This window comes from Eriocheir sinensis, unplaced genomic scaffold (assembly GCF_024679095.1).
Source record: "Eriocheir sinensis breed Jianghai 21 unplaced genomic scaffold, ASM2467909v1 Scaffold941, whole genome shotgun sequence".
Classification (NCBI taxonomy): Eukaryota; Metazoa; Arthropoda; class Malacostraca; order Decapoda; family Varunidae; genus Eriocheir; species Eriocheir sinensis.
Window position 1 is genome coordinate 128116 of NW_026112321.1, and position 22717 is coordinate 150832.

General features: G+C 42.2%; 1 protein-coding gene across 1 annotated transcript; it reads right to left on the reverse strand.

Annotated features, from left to right (window-relative positions):
• Window positions 1–19789: 19789 nt before the first annotated feature.
• Window positions 19790–21969, reverse strand: LOC126994969 (uncharacterized). Its single transcript, XM_050854245.1, has 2 exons — window positions 20547–21969; window positions 19790–20271 (listed from the first exon to the last, which is right to left on the reverse strand). The coding sequence occupies exons 1-2, from the start codon at window positions 21549–21551 to the stop codon at window positions 19951–19953; spliced, it is 1326 nt and encodes a 441-aa protein (XP_050710202.1). The 5' UTR covers window positions 21552–21969; the 3' UTR covers window positions 19790–19950.
• Between the last annotated feature and the right edge of the window lie 748 nt (window positions 21970–22717).

A 22717-nucleotide genomic window follows, 5' to 3' on the forward strand; every position in this document is an offset into this window, starting at 1 on the left:
GTAATATTTCATTTAGTGTGGAGGTTTCCTCTAGGATATGGGAGCATAGAAGGTCGCTGTTATATTTTCTTAGGTCACGTTTAGTTACGGTGATGGGTTGGCGCTTGGGTTTAAGGATGTTGACAGAGGCGCCTCTAAGCTCGTGGTCTGCGACCGTGCAAGGGATTACGTAGGAATGAGTGATAAGATCTGGCTTGTTAGTGATGATCACATCTAGGAGGGTTGCAGAAGTGGGTGTCACTCGTGTGGGTGTGTTTATAATTTGTGTCAGCTTATTGTTGGCTATTATACGTGATAGTTTACTGTTGGGTAGGAGGAGGTTGTCGTTGAGGTCACCTAATAAGAAAAATGTCTTTTTACGCATAATTAATGCCCTCAATGTGTCTTCTGTGTGATCAAATGAAGTAGATCAGGCCTTAGGATGTCGGTAGATACTGTTTATAAGGATGGAGGGTAGTTTTCTGCATTGAACTTGGATACAAATTTCATCTACCCCTTCGTGTTTAGGTACGCCTGTGTTTATCGAAGCTGAGTGTAAGTCATTATGAACATATATACAAGCCCCTCCGCCTTTGCCTCTGTCTCGTCTGTAAAGTTTAAAGTTAGGAATGTTCGCGTGTGAGTCTGGGGTGTGTGTGAGTAACCATGATTCACTGATGCATAATATGTCGATTTGCCTTTCGTTGAGAGAGAACATGTATCTAAATAGTTAAATAAGCAATAACAGTAATTTGGATACATAAAGATAGAAAGATAGATAGACAGAGATAAGGGGTGGGAGAAAAATATAATACCTGAGTAGTTCGAATAAGCAATAAAATGTAAAAGGAAATCATATACCTTAAAATTAACGTGTATATACTTTTAAAAAAAATGTAGTTCTCTAAGCCTTTCCCCGGACTCTCCTCAACGCGATACAAAGAAACAAGAAAATATTGTGTGTGTGTTTAGGTTTTAACCCTCAGCCTTGCTTCGTCTCCTTCCTAGAACACGGTATTAGATTTTCCACGGCTCTTATTATAGTCTTGCGGGGAGGGCCAATCTAATTTTTCTCTTTTTGGCCACTCTACTCTATTCAGGAAGAGTAGGTAGCGGGTGTTTTTTCATTGCACTGTCTCCTCTGCTGTAAAAAAAAAAAAAAAAAATTAGATGGCCTCTCGGTACAAGGCCCATATTCTTTAGCGCGTCACCACCTCAGTTCGCCCCACTCTACTCTATTCAGGAGCAGTAAGTAGCGGGCTTTTTTTTTTATCATCGCACTATCTCCTCTGCGGTAAAAAAAAAAAATAGATGGCCTCTCGGTCTAATGCCCATATTCTTTAGCGTGTCGCCGCCTCAGTTCGCCCGTTTGAAAAGCCTCACGTGGAAGTTCTTGAGGCTTTTCATGAACGCCCTTGTGATACTAATGATTGTTTGCACGATTTCCGCATCTTCAGTTCATGTACAGAAACAAAATAGTATACGTCAATACATAATTCCTTTCGCTCTATCCACTGACACTATTTTTCTTCCAATGCTTCAGCTCCGGTGCGTGTTTAGGCGAGGCGGATTAACTGTTTCATTGTCACGCTGAGGAGAGTGACGCTTGTTGTTGTTCGCACCGACACGCTTCCTGGTGCATTAGTTCGCCCTTCACGCTAATCAAAAAACTGTATGGACTCTCAATTGAGTTTTTGGCAGTTTATGTAAGTATGCGACACTTAACTAAAAGGTTTGATGGCCACGTGTATATGCGCTCTGATTTTTATGATAATTGAGTTAATATATGAAATGTGAAGTGATTTTGTGTTTTTTTTTATTTTTTTTATTAATTTAAGCTTGTTTTATTATTCCAAGATTTTGTTTTCTATTTAATGTTAGAAGAAGAAGAAGAAGAAGAAGAAGAAGAAGAAGAGTAGGAGGAGGAGGATAAAAGGAAGACGACGCGAAAAATAAATCAGTTGATAGAAAACAGAATAGGCCGGGAAGGTTGAGAAATAACAAAGTGAATTAGAAGAACAAGAAGAACAAACACAAAAAAACAACACGAACTAAACAAGAAGAACAAGAAGAACGCCTACTTGAAATAATATGTGAACTAAGAGAGAGAGAAAGAAAAAGTTTAGAGAGGAGACATGATAAAATAAGTCACTGGCTTGCTTGACTCGTCTCCACCTGTTGCTCTTGCTTTCATCCTTCCCTCCCTCCTCCTCTCCTCCCTTCCCTCTCTCCCGTCAGTTCTCCGTCCTCCCCTCCCTCTCTCCCATCCTTCCTTTCTCCTTCCCTCTCTCCCTTCCTTCCTTCCTTGCTTTCTCCTTCCCTCCTCGCCTTCCTTCCCACGCTCTTCTTATCTCAATCCAATGCGTACGGGAAAATAATAAAAGGAGATTAGAGAGAGTGGGAGAGAGAGAGTTCAGAGCTACACAATCCTCCTTCCCTTACTTCCTTTCCCTTCCTTCCTTCTGCTCCTTCTCTCGCTTCAAATCCCTTCCTTTCCTTTCCTTTCCTTCCCTTCCCTTCGTCCCATTTTCTCTCCTCTCTTTTCTTTTCCTTACTCACTTTTTCTTTCTACAATTTTCTTTCCTTCTCTCTCCCTCAATTTCCTTCCCTTCCTTCCAGTTCTTTTCCTCTCATTCCCTTCATTTCCCTTCTCTCCTTCCCTTTCCATCCCTTCATTACTGTTTCTCTCCTAGTTTACTTCCCCTTCTCTTTACTCATTCCCCGTTCATTCCCAGCCCACCATTCCCGTTGCTTTTCGCTCCCTTCTCTTCCCTTCCCCTCCCTTCCATTTCTCATATCTATTTCATTGCCTGCTATTCCTCTCCTTTTCCCTTTCCTCTTTTACCCTTCCTTCTATTTCCTTTCCTCTCACTTAGTTTCTCTTCCATTTCCTCGGTTTTTCCCTTCCCCTCAATACAGAGGAGGATGGCAAAGATGATTCAGGGGGTGAGAAACTAGCCGTTATGTTCTTAAAACTGTTTTTTTTCCTTTCCTTCTCCTCTCCTTCCCTTTACCCCCATCCATTCCTCCCCCTCTCTCTCCATCCTTCTCTTTCCCTATCTACCCTTCCACCTCTCCCTTCCCCGACCCCTCCCTTCCTTCCAGCTCCTTTTCAGCCTCGTGAAGTTATTAAAAAACTTGGCGTCGCTGGTGATAAGCTTTCCACTCTAATTTGTGGCGCCGCTGCGATTTCCTCAAGGCAAGACGGCGGCCACTGTTCCGATGCCCCCGAAACCTTTCTGTGGGAGCTAGTTCATTTAGGACCCCCTCCATTACCCCTTCCCTCCCCTTCCCATGTCCCACTCCTGTTCCTCCCTCTCACTGTCCCTCTAGTCTCCTGTTCCTGTTTATCTCTATCTCCTTCCTTCTCTACCTATTCCTCTTGTTCCTTCTTCCTCCCATTTCTCTCTTTCTTCAGCTCCTATATCTTCTATCTCTTCTTCTATTCTTCTTTCTCCCATTCCTCCCTTCTCCTGTTCCTCCCTCTCTCTCTCCCTCCCTCTGTCCCTTCCTCTGTTACCTAAAGTCCTATTTCTCCCCCTCCTCTCCTCTCTTTATTTCATTTACTTCTTTTTTTCTTAGCCCTTTGCTTTTCTTCTCCCTCCCTCATGTCCCTCCCCTTTCTGTAGCAACCTTCTTCTCCCTTTCTTCCTTCTCCTGTTCTTCCTTTTCCTATTCCTCCTTCTATCTGTCCCTCTCTCCTTCTGTCTCTCTTTTTCTCTCTCTAGCTCTGTCCCTCCCTCTCCTTAAGTCGGCCACTGTTCTGCTGCCTCTAAAGCCTTTCTGTAGGGGGGTAATTCATTTAGGATACCCACTCTTTGACTCCCCCCTCCACTCCCCTCTCCTCTCCCTCCCCCTCTCCATCTCCTGTCCCTCCCTCCTGCTGTTACCTAATGGCCTACTGCTGCTCGTCCTTATACTTCTGTCACTTGTGTTTCCATTTTTTTATACTACTTTACTTTTTGTTTATGTAGCTGATATTTTTTTTAGAACCATTTCCCTTCCTTCTCCCCTTCCATTTCTGTCCCTTCCCTCTTTTCCTGTTCCTCTTTCTCCTTTCCCTCCCTCTTCTGTCCCTAAAATTGGTCTTCTGTCACTCTTGTCCTGTCCTTTCCTTCTCTCTTTCCTGTCCCTCCATCTTATGTTCCTCCCTATCCTGTCTGTCTATGTCTGTCTGTCTGTCTAGTACCTAATGTCCTTGTATTCACCCTTCCTGCCGTCTCTTCGTTCCACTTTTTCTTTCCTCCTGTTTCTCTTTTTTGTTTCCATTATTTCGTTTTCCTTTTCTTTCTGTCTTTGTTTATGTAAGAGATAACTCACTTAGTACCCTTCCCCTACCCCCCCCTGTCCCTCCTCTTTCGTTATCTAATACTCTCTCTCTCTCTCTCTCTCTCTCTCTCTCTCTCTCTCTCTCTCTCTCTCTCTCTCTCTCTCTCTCTCTCTCTCTCTCTCTCTCTCTCTCTCTCTCTCTCTCTCTCTCTCTCTCTCTCTCTCTCTCTCTCTCTCTCTCTCTCGCCCTACGAGAGAGATAGATATGCTATATATCTATGTATATATGTCAATCAATTTCTTGTGTTTTTGTATGTTTGAGTTATTTTGCCCGTTTCATTGTCTTCCTGTGTCTTATATAGCTATTTCTATCTATCTATCTGTTTATCTATTTATCTGTCTATCTCTTCCCTCTGCCCTACCTTTCAATAACTTTCCTCCACATTTCAGCTTCCACTCTCTCTATTTTCCTTTTGCTACCTTTACCCTTCTCTACTCTCTCTCCCCTTCGCTCTCCCTCTTCATCTTAAACATGAAACAGCTGACTGTCGGTGCTTCACTCTCATTGGGCAACAAAACCGCCGCAACAACGAATACGAGGAAGTGGAGACGAAAAGAAGCCGTGTCCCTCATTTAGCCTCTGCCTTGCTTCATCATTTTTCTGCTCCACCTAATTTGCCTTTTTTTTTCTACTCATCTTCTCATCCTGCCTCGAAGCATGCCTCGGATTATCGTGTTATGAGTTTGTTCTATATATTTTTCAATGTCCTTCAGTTGTGTGTTTTGTATGATCTTTTGTGTTTTTTTTTGTGTTTTTTGTGTGTTTTCTCTCTCTCTCTCTCTCTCTCTCTCTCTCTCTCTCTCTCTCTCTCTCTCTCTCTCTCTCTCTCTCTCTCTCTCTCTCTCTCTCTCTCTCTCTCTCTCTCTCTCTCTCTCTCTCTCTGTCCGCGTGTGCGTGTTTGTGTGTGTGTGTGTGTGTGTGTGTGTGTGTGTACCGTGCCATTCACACACACACACACAAACAAATCCTCCCCACACACACACACATACACACATAATGAGATAGAAATAGAGAGAAGCAAAACGACAGGTAGACTCACGAAAAGTATATACACGTTTTTTTTTCCTGTGTGAGGTTGGCGTGTGTGTGTGTGAGCAGTGTACACAAGCTGGGTCGCCACCGTTGTCGCCGCGGCCGAAGGGACCTGGGCCTTTCTAGCTCTCACGTCCGAAGGGAAATACTATGATGGGCTCTTTTCTTGGGACTATGAATGCGCTGGATCCTGAATGTCGGCCTGGCTTTCTGTTTTGGAGCTGCTGTTTTTTTTTCTTTTCCTCAGCCTTCGCGTATCTGTTTATGTCTTTTCGCCTGGTTTTTTTTTCTTTGCGTCTGTCTCTGTCTGTCAGTTCGTCTCTCTCTCTCTCTCTCTCTCTCTCTCTCTCTCTCTCTCTCTCTCTCTCTCTCTCTCTCTCTCTCTCTCTCTCTCTCTCTCTCTCTCTCTCTCTCTCTCTCTCTCTCTCTCTCTCTCTCTCTCTCTCTCTCTCTCTCTCTCTCTCTCTCTCTCTCTCTCTCTCTCTCAGTTGTCATTTTTTTAAACGTTCCATTTCCCGCCCTTGCCTCATCTTTTTGGTCTTCTATTATCTCCCAAAATTTTACTCTCTCTCTCTCTCTCTCTCTCTCTCTCTCTCTCTCTCTCTCTCTCTCTCTCTCTCTCTCTCTCTCTCTCTCTATCTCTATCTGTCTGTCTCTCTCTCTCTCTCTCTCTCTCTCTCTCTCTCTCTCTCTCTCTCTCTCTCTCTCTCTCTCTCTCTCTCTCTCTCTCTCTCTCTCTCTCTCTCTCTCTCTCTCTCTCTCTCTCTCTCTCTCTCTCTCTCTCTCTCTCTCTCTCTCTCTCTCTCTCTCTCTCTCTCTCTCTCTCTCTCTCTCTCTCTCTCTCTCTCTCTCTCTCTCTCTCTCTCTCTCTCTCGTCTTTGTCACTCTTTCTCATCATCATTTCATTTATCGCACTTATATTTATCTCTATAAGTTTTTTTTTTTCACATTTCCGTTTTCTCCATTTCGCTCCCACTTCGTCTGGTTTCCTTAACTTATTTAACTAAGTTCCGCTTCTTGTCCTGCTTCGTTACTTAGTACTCTTTCACTTTTTTTTATTTCTGGCATAATTCCTTTTGTCTTCGTACCCTTCCTAATATTCCTGAAACTTATTGAGCCGGTCTTTTATTGTTCCTCTCTGCATCTTACTGAATTTCACCATCTGTCATTCATAATTTCTTTCATCTCATTATTCTTTAACTCAGGAATTCAATTATTTACTCGGTAGAAAGCGAGAGATGAAAGAAAATAAAGAGAAGCTGTATGCATTAGAGCGGGCGTCTCATTTCTATTCAGTCTCGTGAGTGGGGGGAGGAGGATACTAAACATTTTTACTCTTTGCTCGAGGCGCCTCAGTAATGATGGGTAATGTGCTTACGCTCCTCTGTTGGAAACGAGTCGTAGTTTTCCTTTCGTATTCTGTTTTAGACGGAGTCTGGATTGATGATCTAGCTTTACTTCGCTGGTTTAAGAAAATATGTTGGTTTCCGGAGTCAACATAAATCACTTATTTAGTGTTGAACTGTTTATTTAATCTTTGATCAGATATTTTATGTAACTTTTTGCCCTCTAAGTTACTCTTACTTATATCACAGTCTTTTATGAGCTTTCCATTTGTTTGTTTGTTATGTTAGATATATTTATTTACACTATATTAATAAATCATATTTTTTTACTGTTATTTGTTATATTTTTCGTTTATCTTTCAACCTACAAACAAATTTATCTCGAGTGAGTATTGCGTCATCCTCTCGAGTCCTGACTATTTCCTCCTCCTCCTCATTCCTCTTCATTCCTCCTCTCTTCCCTCTTCCTTCTTCCTCTCCCTCCTGATGCGTGACCTGCTCTGTCAGGAACACCGCTATCTATCTCTCTGCTTTAATCTCTCTCTCTCTCTCTCTCTCTCTCTCTCTCTCTCTCTCTCTCTCTCTCTCTCTCTCTCTCTCTCTCTCTCTCTCTCTCTCTCTCTCTCTCTCTCTCTCTCTCTCTCTCTCTCTCTCTCTCTCTCTCTCTCTCTCTCTATCTCTCTCTCTCTCTCTCTCTCTCTCTCTCTCTCTCTCTCTCTCTCTCTCTCTCTCTCTCTCTCTCTCTCTCTCTCTCTCTCTCTCTCTCTCTCTCTCTCTCTCTCTCTCTCATTATATTCAGAGGAAGAATCATGATCAGCACCTGACCGGAAGAAGAAGCAGACAGCAACATGAAGTGAGGTGAAGGAGGTAGTGGGGAGAGGAAGTAAACAGTGGAAGGAAGGAATGGGGAGAGGAAGAAGGGAAGGAAGGATGGAATGGAGGAAGAAAGGGAAGAAAGAAGAACGGAATGGTGAGAGGGAATCAGGGAATCAGGAGGAAGGAAGTAAGGAAGGAAGGAAGAAATGGGGAGAGTGAAGAAGTGGAGGAAGGAAGGAAAGAAGGAAGGAAGGAAGGGATGGAGGAAGAAAGGAAGAAAGAAAGGAAGAAATATAGAAAGGAAGGAGGAAAGAAAGAAAAGAAAGGAAGGACGAAATTGGGAGAGTGAAGAAGGAAGGAGGGAAGGAAGGAAGGGAAGAGGGAGAGATTGAAAGAAAGAATGAAGAATGACCACAATATTGAGAGAGAGAAAAAAAAAGAGAGGAAGCAGCGATAAAGGCAAAAAATGGAGAAGAAGGATGAGGAAGAGAAAAAAGAAGTAAGGAAGGAATGAAGGAACTAACGCACGAACTAACGAACAAAAGAAGATAAGTAAAAAAACGGAAGTAAAGAGAGAAGATGGGAGAGCAGGCATATTAGAAAAGGCGGAAGGAAAATGGGAAGGGAGGCAAGAGAAAAGTAGGAAAAAGGAAAAAGTGAACTTGGAAGGAGCGGAAACAAAGGAAGGGCGGAGATAAATGTTGCAGTGGAGGAAGAAGCGGAGAAGGAAAAAAAGGAGGAGGCTGATTTGATAAGAGAAAGAAAAAAAAGATGAGAGAAAAAAAAAGTGGAAGTAGAATACGTGGAAATGACGAGATCAAGGAAACTAGAACACGGTTAGAGGGATTAGCGGATTAGAGAGAGAGAGAGAGAGAAACATTCATACATACACATACCTACATACGTACAGACAGTCAGACAGACAGACAAACAGACACGGCCAGTAAGCCCGGGAGTGAGCCAGTTTGTGTCCGAGGTGGCGCGGCCCCTGAGTTATGACCCCCTGTGCTCCCGATGCGAGGCCTGGCTGTGCTCCTGAGCCCCGGGATGATGCCACGGCCTGTGCTTGCCGGTCCCTGGTGTCGTGCTGTATTATGAGCCTTTTGACTTTAGTTTTCTTGAGAGATTTTTGCGGGTATTTCTTTTTCGTTTTATAGGATGATATATTTGGTTGAATCGTTGTGGTTTGTAAGTGTGTTTGATAAAGATAATGGTGTAAATGTATGTCTGTTTGTTTGTTTCTTTGTTTATCTTTTTTTACATACTTTTTTTTTCCGATGGAATTCTCCTAATACTGTCTTACTACTCATTCTTTTTCATTTTATCCGTTTCGTTTTCATAGTTTAGATTCTCTACTCATCGTTACTCCTACCTGACCTGGTTCTTGTTGATTTAAACTAATCCTTCGTATTCCTTCTTTTACCATTTCACGTTTCGTCGTTGTTGACTTTTTCTTTTCATCCCTTTCTCTACAATGTTATCTTTGCATATTATCTTCCAGGTTTCCTTTTGTCTTTTTCCTTCATACCGTTTTTACACCAGTCGTTAACTGAAGATTCATTGCATTTGTATCTCCGTGATATATTTTTTCTTTTCTCTCCTATTCGTTTCTAGATGCCTTGAAATGCTTCTTCCTGGCGGTTGTAATTATTCGAATATCTTTAGAAGTTTAGATGATGGAACAATTTGTCCGTGTGTGTATGTGTGTGTTTGTGTGTGTGTGTGTGTGTGTTTGGTTGCTTGTGTTAATTAAATTTTGGTATGATGCATATAAATTTCTCTCTCTCTCTCTCTCTCTCTCTCTCTCTCTCTCTCTCTCTCTCTCTCTCTCTCTCTCTCTCTCTCTCTCTCTCTCTCTCTCTCTCTCTCTCTCTCTCTCTCTCTCTCTCTCTCTCTCTCTCTCTCTCTCTCTCTCTCTCTCTCTCTCTCTCTCTCTCTCTCTCTCTCTCTTTTATTTAAATATAATATAATATTTCTGTACAAAAAGGAGGCTCAAAATTACACTTTTTAGGTGTAACTATTTCAAGAGCCTGTGTATGGGACAAAATTAACTGTCCACTGTTGCACACACGTACAACATACAAATACAAAATACATTCTCTCTCTCTCTCTCTCTCTCTCTCTCTCTCTCTCTCTCTCTCTCTCTCTCTCTCTCTCTCTCTCTCTCTCTCTCTCTCTCTCTCTCTCTCTCTCTCTCTCTCTCTCTCTCTCTCTCTCTCTCTCTCTCTCTCTCTCTCTCTCTCTCTCTTTTTTATTTTTATTTAAACATCAAGATACAATGGTATTCATATGACAGAAGGGGCGGGGGTATTGTCTCCATGCTAAAGACGACCTCTGTCTTGAGGTCGCCTATCTTAAAGCGTTATCTCGCACAATGTCACTAGTGTTGTGTTGTGCTTGTGCTCAGGCGTATGTGACTAGGGCGGGTAAGTGCGACTCCAGGCATGAGCCGCCACCTTCACCTGCTGGGTGTTCATTGCCCTAACGCCCACTTCACCCGTGAAGGCGTTCCGCCAGTGTGTCGTGGCACTCGTGACGGCCCTCTGGCACCTGGCTGTGCGGCTTTTCGGATTTCAAGGAGGAGGTCGTTAGCCACCGCCGCTCTCGTGGTGTGCTGGCTTCTCCTCCAAGGGACCCGTAGTGCCGCCAGGTGAGGTGTATGTTGGACCTGGGCCTTGTGTAGGACTGTGATGGCACCGACCCTTCTCCGGTGCCCGAGGCTGTCGAGCATACAGCGGGGGGCGTCCTGCTGGTGATGTAGCTGCTGTCCATGTTGCCGTTGCCGCCACTGGTGTCTATGTGGTTGCTGCTGCTGAAAGCTGCTGGCATCGCGGATGAGTCGCTCTGCCCTCCTCCGCACTCTGTCCAGCAGCGAGAGGTGACATTGGGCACTACTCATCCAGGAGAGAGGGGGGTATTCCATGACGGGCCTCACCTGAGCTTTGTAGAGCCTCAGGAGGCGTCTGCGTCGAGCAGGTGCCGCACGCAACGCAGGAGTGTCACCCTCAGGGAGGCTCTGCGCGCCACACACTCCAGGTGGCTGTCGAAACTGAGTCTGGAGTCGACCTCCACCCCCAAGATGTTGATGGAGTCCTTGATGACCAGGGTGTAGTCCCCAAACATCAGCCGTCCCTGCAGGAGTCTGGCGTCCTCCCCCGAACGCGGGGGAACGTCGTCCCCAGGCCATGATGTCACTAAGATGGTGGTTGGTGGCTTCGATCACGTCCGCAGTTTCCTCCCTGGTGTAGCTGTGGGACCGGGTGCAGTCGTCGGCGTAGGCTGAGGCCACTGGTAGGTCACGGAGCAGCTCGTCGAAGTATGCGTTCCAAAGAATCGGGCCCGGTACTGATCCTTGTGGAACGCTGGCAGTGATTGGGTAACTGCCTGACGTGCACCCGTTCACCACTACCCTCAGACTCCGGTCGTGCAGGTAGATCGAAAACAGCTGCAGCAGTTGTCCTGTGATGCCGAGCTGTTCGAGCTTGGCCAGGAGGCCCCTGTGCCACACACAGTCGAATGCGCCAGCAATATCTAGGGCAACAACAAGTGAGGGGCGACCAGAGTCCAGGGCGTCATGCCAAGACTTGCTGAGCAGGAGGAGGAGGTCTGATGCCGAGCGACCTCTCCTGAACCCGTGCTCTCTCTCTCTCTCTCTCTCTCTCTCTCTCTCTCTCTCTCTCTCTCTCTCTCTCTCTCTCTCTCTCTCTCTCTCTCTCTCTCTCTCTCTCTCTCTCTCTCTCTCTCTCTCTCTCTCTCTCTCTCTCTCTCTCTCTCTCTCTCTCTCTCTCTCTCTCTCTCTCTCTCTCTCTCTCTCTCTCTCTCTCTCTCTCTCTCTCTCTCTCTCTCTCTCTCTCTCTCTCTCTCTCTCGCTCTCTCTCTCTCTCTCTCTCTCTCTCTCTCTCTCTCTCTCTCTCTCTCTCTCTCTCTCTCTCTCTCTCTCTCTCTCTCTCTCTCTCTCTCTCTCTCTCTCTCTCTCTCTCTCTCTCTCTGGCGTAATCTCAAAAACACTAGATAAACACAACTCTCTCTCTCTCTCTGGCGTAATCTCAAAAACACTAGATAAACACAACAAAACAACAACACCCAGCAAAGTAAACAAGCGAGATATGGCCAATACAAAGCAGGCCCTATCAGAAAAACCTATCCTCGCTATAGGCCGACGAAAACAAAACAGGAACAGGATACATAGGAATACATAGGAAGAACAGACACCAGAAGACCTGTCGGTCTATGGCGAGGGTGTCTGTCTACAACTGCTACTACTAGTAATCTACGTGTGGTAGGACAGGATAGAATAGATGAAGGCTCCTCCCCACCCACCTCTCCCTCCGGCAATGTGCCGGCAGGAAATAGTTAGAAGAGAACACCATGTGTCTTTAAGGAAGAAAGGGACATGGAAATTTTACAGTGAAGAAAGAAATAAGAGGAAATTACTACCCTTAACTTACTACTAGTAATCTACGTGTGGTAGGACAGGATAGAATAGATGAAGGCTCCTCCCCACCCACCTCTCCCTCCGGCAATGGGCCGGCAGGAAATAGTTAGAAGAGAACACCATGTGTCTCTAAGGAAGAAAGGGATATGGAAATTTTACAGTAAAGAGAGAAATAAGAGGAAATTACTACCCTTAACTTACGCTACTGGTCTTCTTTCTTCGTTTCGACATTCTTTATTAACTCATTCATTATTTTTTTATGGATCTCGTGTTTCTCTTTCGTGTAGTAGTAGTAGAAGTAGTAGTAGTAGTAGTAGTAGTATAGTAGTAGTAGTAGTAGTAGTAGTAGAAGTAGTAGTAGAAGTAGTAGTAGTAGTAGTAGTAGTACTAGTACTAGTAGTAATAGTAGTAGTAGTAGTAGTAGTAGCAGTAGTAGTAGTAGTAGAAGTAGTAATGGGAGAAGCAACAGGATTAGTGATAGTTGTAGTAGCAGCATAAGTAATAGTAGTAGCGGTTTAACACCCATACACATAATCCAACCCAGGCCACAGGAGCACACAGACGGGGAAGGGACGACAACCCCCCCACCCTGCACACACCCCGCGACAACCCAGACACAAAGGGAGGCACAGACAGGCTTGTTTGCAGACACACATCAGACACCCAGACCACGGAGACTTAACCCGATTTTCCCAGCCCATATTTCCTTTCTTTTCACCCCCTTCTCCTGCCCCCCCTCCCCCCCCCCCCACACACACACCCGAACCCCCTCCCGCTCCCACCCCATGCCCCCTTTTCTCATTCCTCCTGTTCTCTTTCTCATTCTCCTCTTTGATTTTGTTTCCCTTTTCTTGCTTTTCTATTGCTCAATTTGTGTCTTTTTTTGTTTGTTTAGTTTGCCCTCTTCTTGCACCCTTTTTTCGTTTATCGCATTTTCTTTCCCATTCTGCTTTTTTGTTTTGTTTTCCTTTTCCTCGTTTTCTTTCTCTCAGTTTAGTTTTGTTGTTTATTTACTCTATATAACCTCTCTTACTCCTTCTGTCCTTCCCATTCTCCTTTTCAGTTTTGTTTCACTTTTTCATTATTTTACTTGTTTTCCTAGAGGTTTTATTTTTATTATTTTTATTGTTCATATGTTCACTCCTCTTCCTATACATCCTTTCTTATTCCTCCTCCTGTTCTCTTTCTCATATCGCTCTAGTTTGGCTTTCCTTTCTCCTCCTTTTTCTCTTAGTTCTATTTTTTTTTTTTTTACATGCACCTTTCCACCCAATCCTATGCACCCTTTTCTCACTCATCTTCTTTTCCTCCTCAGTCTGCTCCTTGATTTTGTTTTCCTTTTTTTCTTCCTTTTTCCATTTCTATTTACATTTTTTCCTTACTTTGCATGTTTTCACCTCCCGTCACTTTTTTTTACTGTTCTGTTCTTAATCCCATTCTGCTCCTGTTTTTTTGTCTTTGTACTTTTTCCTTCTTCTCTTAGTTTTTTTTTGCTTTTTTATCTGTCTTTGTCTCTTTCCTGTACTGTCCATTCCTTCTGTTCTTTCCCATCCATAGATTTATTCATTATATATACACCCTCACACCGTTGCCAGATTGTCGTACTCAGAGCATATTATTTATCGATTTCTGACGCCTAACTGTTGCCAAGAAATATCGGGATTTAACTCTTTTAACGATAACTATAAATGAGTTTCGTTATTGGGGTAGGAAGTCGGGAAATATAAGCGGCTGAGTACGACAATCTGGCACGCTGCACCCTCTAAGCCATCATATATAGATTCATTAGTTATTGATATGTTGAACTTTACTGATGATCGAAGGCGTTTTGTTATTTTTTTTTACTGGGATTTGGTTCTTTATTCCATTGATAAATTTATAGCACACACACACACACACACACACACACACACACACACACACACACACACACACACACACACACACACACACACACACACACACACACACACACACACACACACACACACACACACACACACACACACACACACACACACACACACACACACACACACACACACACAAACACAATCTCCCCCACACACACACACATTCATACAACCCCCCCCTCCCCACACACACTCCCACGCTCCTATATCACCCTCCCAGCATCCCTTCTTCCCTTCCACTTCCTCATTACTTTCCCTCGCCCTTCTTCCTCTTCCCTCCCCTTCCACCCCCACCCCGTCTCCTTCCTCCTCAAAATGCACCTGAGAGGTAAATTTACATACTTGATGAAATGTTGGTCTTCCTCCTTGAGACGGCTATCAGGCCTGTTTATTACCGGATATGGACAGTGAAAGGGATACTACCTCCCTCCTCCTCCTCCTCCTCCTCCTCCCACCCCGACACCTCTTCCTCTGATCCCTGTCCATTAGGGCGGATCGTTTTTCAACTTTTTTTTATTTTTTTGTTCCTATAGTGATAAAATGTGTCTCATGGGTGAGAAAAAAATATTTGCAAAGTTTCAGGTGTCTGCGATGATGTCTTCTGCCTCCCCACAGAGCTTAAAAGTCAATTTTTGAAGTTAAAAATCACTTTTTTATCAATATTTTTATTTTATTTTTATTTATATTTTTATGCGCTCCTATAGTGATAAACTATCTTTAAGTGGTGTATTTAGCTCCTATTATTAATGGGAACGTCTCAAGTCTTTATCTTCTGCCTCCCCAAATGGTCTGAAATATTAGAAAAATGCAGAAAAACTCGCATAATTTTAAAAAATTCCCAAAAATAAAATATCTAATGTTTACATTTCCTATACAACAGAATTATTTGTACTGGCCTCTAAGTTCATGTATGCAAAATATAAACATTGAATATCAACATCTTTTGTCTCCCCAGACAGCTTAAATTTAAGTAAAATTAAATATAATACACATGAGTTTCCAATATTTTTTAGTAAAGTCAATGTTGCACTTCAGGCGTTCTATTAGGGATAAACTACCTTTAAATGAGTCTAGCACCTTAGTAGACATAGTCAACTATATCATGAAAGTCTATATTCCAGTCTGGTTTACTATTAAATCAAAGCCAAATTTCTCGAATGGTGCTAAGCACTTTTATAAGATGGTGTTGTCCATTCAAGAACTAAATGAAAGAACAAAGATAATTGTAGCAAAAGTAGTAAAAAGAAATGCATTCTTTGCTAATGCAGAGAACTTACTAGTGGGAATGATCAGTGATGAGGAACGACACATCCGAGAGTTGGGACTCCGGCGAATCCTGAAGGCACGCCATTCAGGTCGCCCCAACGCACAGATTCGCCAGTTTATAGTTCCTGAAATTAATCTGAATAGCAAGACTTACTATGACATCATCAACTGGCAGAAAACAACAATCCATGAACCACCAGTTACACAGAATATTTCTGACGACATAATCACAAATGCGATTGAAACGGGTAACAACATTTCTGATCTAATACCAAAATTTCCGTGCCACACACAAAGTGTAGAGCGAAACATCAAACTAGTCACAGAAGCCTCTTCACTAGTAAGTGGCATTTCTTTTTACTACTTTTGCTACAATTATCTTTGTTCTTTCATTTAGTTCTTGAATGGACAACACCATCTTATAAAAGTGCTTAGCACCATTCGAGAAATTTGGCTTTGATTTAATAGTAAACCAGACTGGAATATAGACTTTCATGATATAGTTGACTATGTCTACTAAGGTGCTAGACTCATTTAAAGGTAGTTTATCCCTAATAGAACGCCTGAAGTGCAACATTGACTTTACTAAAAAATATTGGAAACTCATGTGTATTATATTTAATTTTACTTAAATTTAAGCTGTCTGGGGAGACAAAAGATGTTGATATTCAATGTTTATATTTTGCATACATGAACTTAGAGGCCAGTACAATTCTGTTGTATAGGAAATGAACATATATTTTATTTTATTTTTGGGATTTTTTTAAAATTATGCGAGTTTTTCTGCATTTTTCTAATATTTCAGACCATTTGGGGAGGCAGAAGATAAAGACTTGAGACGTTCCCATTAATAATAGGAGCTAAATACACCACTTAAAGATAGTTTATCACTATAGGAGCGCATAAAAATAAAAATAAAAATAAAATAAAAATATTGATAAAAAAGTGATTTTTAACTTCAAAAATTGACTTTTAAGCTCTGTGGGGAGGCAGAAGACATCATCGCAGACACCTGAAACTTTGCAAATATTTTTTTCTCACCCATGAGACACATTTTATCACTATAGGAACAAAAAAATAAAAAAAAGTTGAAAAACGATCCGCCCTACTGTCCATATTTGCCTCCCTAAGAAGATGGGCCTCCCTAAGAAGAGGGAAAGAGAGAGAGAGAGAGAGAGAGAGAGAGAGAGAGAGAGAGAGAGAGAGAGAGAGAGAGAGAGAGAGAGAGAGAGAGAGAGAGCGTTATAAGAATAAATAAATAGATAGATAGTCATTGTCACTCATCATCACTTTCTGATTCTATTATATTATTCCTGTGCTCACTTATGTAACCTATGTCAAAGTCACTATCTTCAGATTCACTTGCATCTTCTTTTTCATTGATATTTCTCTTTGTAGTAACATCTACTAGCTCCTGGGGAAGCATTTTATTGTTGTACCACATTGGTTCCAGTCTGTTATCCACACGTATCCATCCATGATCTTCAGGGTCTGGTATTTGTGGGTGCTGTATGTGGGACCATTTCCAGATACAAACCTGATAATTCACGCGCTTGATGTGTTGCAATAGAGATTCACGACACGGAGGAAGTGCACTCATGTCGATATTTGTTGTGGGAACAATACCATATGAGCAGAGATCAATGATCTTGGCATGGCGAACTGAATCCACACTGGTAAGGCGATTCTTCCCATACATAGCACATGTGAATGCATCCAGCTCTTTGACCACATCTCTAGACACCATCCAAGTATCTCCCAACTTGGAGAGAGGGCCAGAGAAATTCAGTGCTTTATGCATAACTTTGATTGGCTTGACTTTTCCAATCCCCTTAAAACAACTGGTCGAATCGCATCCTGAATATGCATGCAGTGCCAACAGTGCTGTACAATGCTCTGAACCTAATTCTGCAGCAAGTTCTCCAATGTTTATCAGTCTTTGCTTATTGCCTGTCCCTGTTTCGAACAAAATTTTGATGCCCTTCAACTGAGATGCATAGTGCAACAAAATGAAGAATATGTCTGTGTCAGGGCTCTTCACTCGGCAATTATGATATCCTTTGGTCTTTGCATAGTTACAAATAATTACAATAGAGTATTACACGTGTATCTGTTTCTTCTTGTGAGAAGTGGAGTATGTCTATTGTTTTCCTTTCAGTGGTGATTCCATCTACTGATGTCAAGAGATAAGCAGAACCTTCAGATATGATTGTGACCTCTCGACCTTTTAATTTTGGCGCATATTCATCCTTGGTCCATTCTTTGACAAGAAGATCAATGAGTTGTTTTTTATTGTCATCGTTGGCAAGAAACATTTTCCAGTCTGGCGGCTTTCTGGTGCTAGCACCCTTTACAATGAGCTTCTCAGTAGTTCCCCTACGCTGCCTCTCCATTGTCTTGATGGAACTTGGGTGGTAGGAATCAGTGCTGAAAATTACATCGCCTTTTCCCATCATATTGAATATCTTCCCTGATATGAGCCTGAAGTTGGTAGGAATTTCTTTCATACAGTAGAAGACAGCATTTCCATCATGGATTACCAGGGTGTCTTTGATTGGTGGGGGTTCATCGTTGGGAACATCCTTCGCTACATGATGGAAAGCCTTTGATTTGTCAGTCTTGGCAAAGAAACCATCTGCAGTTGCCAAACTATATGGCACAGGAGTCAAGGGATATTTCATCAACATTGGTAGGTCCAATTTGATATTTTGTTCCTGGCATTTCACGAATAACTGGAATACAAAGTTGGATTGTTGTTTGTATTGAACCACCTTGTTTTGGCTGTTGGTAGCTTTGGCTGTTTTTTTCATAGCTTCAAGTGTCTTTAGTTTCAGTCGCTGGACAGGTTGAAAGAAATCTATTCCTTGTTGAAGGCGGCTGGAGATAAATTATGCCTTGGCTTCAGCACCAACTGATTCTGCCTTCAGCACATCTCTAGTTATGTCTGTTGATGCAGTAGCACCAGAGGACAGAATTACTAGATCGTTGGTCTCCATGTTGAAAGGGTTCAGGAAGCTCTGGATCGAGAGTTTTACTTTCTCTACGGCCTTCTCACTCCTCTTGATTCCAGCAAGCTTGATGTCTCGGTGTTGGTTTTCTGCACTACCACAAACCATTCCAGCAACCTGCAAAGTGGCATTGACATACTGGGATCGTGCATGTGTTGACCGGACCCATCTTTGATATGTACTGAAGTTGGTGAGAAGGCCAGACACACCTACAGCACCACCACCTCGAGACTTGGCATGTCTCATGAAAGTCTCCTCCATAGTTTTGTCGACATCACACCGATTTCCAGGTATCATGGAGCGGGCTACACTGAATGCTCCTAGTCTCAGAAGATCCACAGCACCTGGATGTGAAGCATCCAAGTTGGCAAGGAACACGCCAAAGTAAGTGAGATATCTTGCATAGTTCTGTCCACCAAAACTGAAGAACAGGTCTGCCATTTTGTACATGGACTGTGCATAGAGGTAGAAGTTATTATCCTTCACGGATTCTTGCAGAGATAATACAAGCCAAATGTGATCCATATAGGATATCCACAACTGTGCAGTTTTGCCTATCACTCCTTCCAATACATTCTGACGAAATTCCATGTATCCATCTATATATTTCTTCAGCCCTTCATCTCTGAGAGCTTTGCTGTGAGAGTCAGTGCAAGGATGATACACAAGATCGTTGAGTATTCTGTGAGAATCTTCTGGTGAGAGTTACATTCCGTTGGAGATATTTCTTGATATTTCTCAAGCAATAGCTGTTCAAGACCTTCAAGTACGGCCTTGTGGCAGAACATGGCCCTGTCATAGTTTTTGCCTTTAAGAACCCCATCTAATGATCCGGAGACAATCAAACCTGCTTCGAGTAGAACATCAGACAGACCTGAACCTGCCATCTTTTTCCCCACCATCTTCAGGTAAGCACACGTAACATGGAATGTACCAATCATGACAATGTGTCTCTCGTACTCTGTCGGGTTATTCCAAACTAATGGGTAAGCCTTCATGCATACCCCTAAATCAAATGTTGTCACTACGTACTTTTGTCCAACCTCATCTGTTGCCTGTTCTGCACATTTCAAGCACTCTTTAACAGTCTTGTATTCTGTTATGGGTTTCGGAATCACTGGGTAGTAGTCAATGACTGTTATCTGTTGAGGTTTCTTTCCTGTCTGAGACAGGAAACCCGACCAGGCAGGAACTATATGTCCACTTTTGTACACAGTTCTGGCAATGACCCAAAGCATTTGTCTTCGGGTAGAGTTCATTAGTGCAGTAGCCCCTTCTGGATAATGCAGCTGGTTTATGTGCAGCCGTGGATCTTTTCTCATTGTCACATAGCAGTCCGGTAATTCAGGTTCCTTGAGTTCCAGGGACCTACGACCAGTCTTTGGGACACACGGTAATTCCCTGTGAGTCCCTTCTGCACCAGATACTTCCTGTAGCATTATGCCATGTGCTGTGTGAACTGAACCACCGCCAGTCATATCGTTGATTAACATGTCAAAATTATCAAACTCTGAATGGAACAGGGACAGTGGACCAGGATTCCGGACAATCTGGTTAGTCAGCAACGTAGAGGAATCTTCAACACACTGTGCGATAGCAGTTTCCAGCTCAGTGAGAAGGCATAATTCTCTGAGTGACCAAACCTGCCGAAATACAAAGTAAAACAAATGTATGAATTTGGTAGAATGGAACTAGTTTAAGAGAATAAATTGTCAGTTACTATAGGTCATTCAAAGTACACAGAGGGTTGCTGAGTAAATAGTACGTTGAATTTCTACACTATCTCCTTGGGCAATATATAAGCAACAATACCAATGTTAAAATGTCAAATTCTACATAGTATTGATGCGAACCTGTTCAGCATGGTGACGAGACGCTCACTTCTGAACATATGTCGCAGAGTCAAACACATCAAAACATGCTTAGGGAGCTTCCATTCACTGTTGGTGGCTGCTCTACAGATATCCTGAGCAATGGATGACACTAATCGCTTGGATTTTTCAGTTCTTGGGGACGATGCACCATATAGCATGTTAGACAAGAATTTTTCTAAAGATGAAGGCAAACCAATGTCTGAGTTGATTAGAGATTGGGCAGTTGGTGGCCACATCAACTCTGCAGAATTCTTGAAAGCGTTCAGGATGTCCTGCAAACTATTTCCATCGTATGTGAAATCTACATGTTTTTCTTTTCAAAATACTGTGATTCTACCTGTTATTTTAAGTATTTAGTCACTCATTTTCTCAAACCTCAAAATTTAAAACATTTAGTATATGTGATATTTATAATATGTATTTTTCTATTCAAATTATTGTTGATGTAATACATATTTGCAGCATTACATGTTTAATATATGTAATAATCATACATCTTAGATAATCAATATAACACGGAAAAAAATAATAATTTTTGTCAATATACCTGATGTAGACGAGCTCCAGCTGTTTCAATCACGTCTTTGCTGCCCAGTTCATATGCATATTTCATGACTTGGTTGATTTCAACATTGCTGTTGTACAGGATATATGAATGAAATTGTCCCAAGGGGCAGAATGATAAGTGACTTCCATAATGCTTCTCCAGTTTTGTTTTCAAGTTTTCACTACGGAAGTTAGGATTTTTATGATCTGAGTTCTCCAGAGTATGTCTATATGTGTCACATAAATTTTTTAACATCAAAATGTTCCGTTGCTTCAGCACCACATCATCAACAATTTTACAAACACTCGCAAATGCATTAGCATGAGCTTCAACCATCGATTCTTGCTTCTCTTTCTTTTCTTTGTCAGGACTTCTCCATTTTATGGGATCTTGGCAATACTTGGCATGGCATGACCTGTGATATTTGGCTCCGCAAGCATACATGTCAACTCCTCTTATTCTGGTTAGTAGCTTTTGGTCGTTTCTCTTCTCTGCTAAATCCTGGATAAACTTGCCGCCGTCCCGATCGAAGACTGACATCCCTTCGGTGGTCCAGGTTCCTCCACTCTTAATCTTTCTGCGACCTTCATTGTTACAGAAGATACAATCTGGTTTGAATTGAGTGCTGTCTCTTGAAGATTTCTTGCGACTAGACCTGGAAGTTGAAGACACTTCAGTGTCAACTACTTGAATGTCCAGACGATGTAGATTGGCGCAGAATCTCTGATAACAGATTTGATGGTATCCATGTTTATCATTTAATATATCAGGAATTAGTTCACATGTTGACTCCATACGATATGGGGAATCTATAGGCTGTGCAAGGCGTCTCCTTTTGATATCCTGTAGTCTTAGCAATCTAGATTGAGGATCTGATACAGTGGAGAATGGCTTTATCGCTCCATATTTTTGTCCCTCCATATGAAGCACACAGACAATCTCAGCATCATCAGCATTTGATCTATTCCTCTTGGAGTGAGGGTGTTCATTCTTCAGTGCCATCATGTAACTAGCTCTCTCTATCAAACTGAAAATATAGTGAAAAGTTTACAAGAATTGTGTATGTAAAATATTATTCAATATTTTTTTATGATTGTGCTAAGGAAACTGTGGTGGTACGTGTGTTAGTGATATTATTCGTAAATATAATTAAGATATTGTATTTTGTTATATACTAAAGTGAAGACTGATGAAAATCCTTTAAAATGACACGTCACATGCTTAATTGTGTAAAAAAGTAAGGTCAGGAGGCAGCTTTGAATAAGAACTGTTTTACGCTCACCGATGTGGTATTTTTACGGTACCTTCAAAACATATGAGAGTTACCCCTATTGCATCCCTAGATTTTTCCTGTTAAAGTTCCATTTGGTATTGGGGACATCCCAAAGCTTCAGAAAAATGCACTTTCGTTATGCTGTGGGGGGGGTGCACGATGGGCCTATGTAGCCCACCGCCTAATTTGTCTCAATATTTTTTTTCAGCTCCATATCTTTTTTTTTTTTTACAGCGGGTACTCATAATTAACTTTCTTTTATTTTTTTATCTTTTTTTATCTTTTATCTTCCTGCTTTTTGTTGCTTTCATCGTCGTCATTGCCGTTATTTTTAGCCTTAACCTCTTTTTTATTTTTATTTTATTTGAGTCGTCTACGAGGCCATCTGCTTCTTTTGTTTCTTCTTTTTTTATTCTTTCTCTTTCTCTTTTTCTTCTTCTTTTTCGCCTTCTTGTTCTTGTTCTTCTTCCTCTTCTTCTTTTTCTTCTTTATCATCATCATCATTAACATCATCATCTTCTTCTCCTCCTCCTCCTCCTCCTCCTCCTTCTTCTTCTTCTCTCTTCTCGGTTTTCTGTGTTCCAAGATGTGGGTGGCCTCGAGTTACCTGCCTGAACACCTAAAGAAACATAATGAAACAGAGGAAGAGGGGAAGGGGGGGAGAGGAAGGAGACAGATAAATGAAGTTGGAAAGGAGGAGGAGGTACTGAGAGATGGAGGAGGAAAGGATGACAAAGGGAGATAGGGAGTGATGTCGGAAAGGATAGGAATTGGGAGATGAAGGAGGATAGGGAGAAACGATTATTGGTGACGGAGGTACGGAAAAAAAGGGAGGTTAAGGGATGAAGGAAGAAAGGATAGAAAGAGGTTATGGACAAAAGGGGAAAGGAAAAGGAGA

Bases quoted from the DNA above. Each gene is read 5' to 3' on its own strand.
- LOC126994969 (XM_050854245.1), bottom strand. From the start codon at position 21,551: ATGATGGCACTGAAGAATGAACACCCTCACTCCAAGAGGAATAGATCA. The intron at 20,272-20,546 runs GTATATTGACAA...AATAGTTTGCAG, and splicing joins CTGGAGCTCGTCTACATCAG to GACATCCTGAACGCTTTCAA.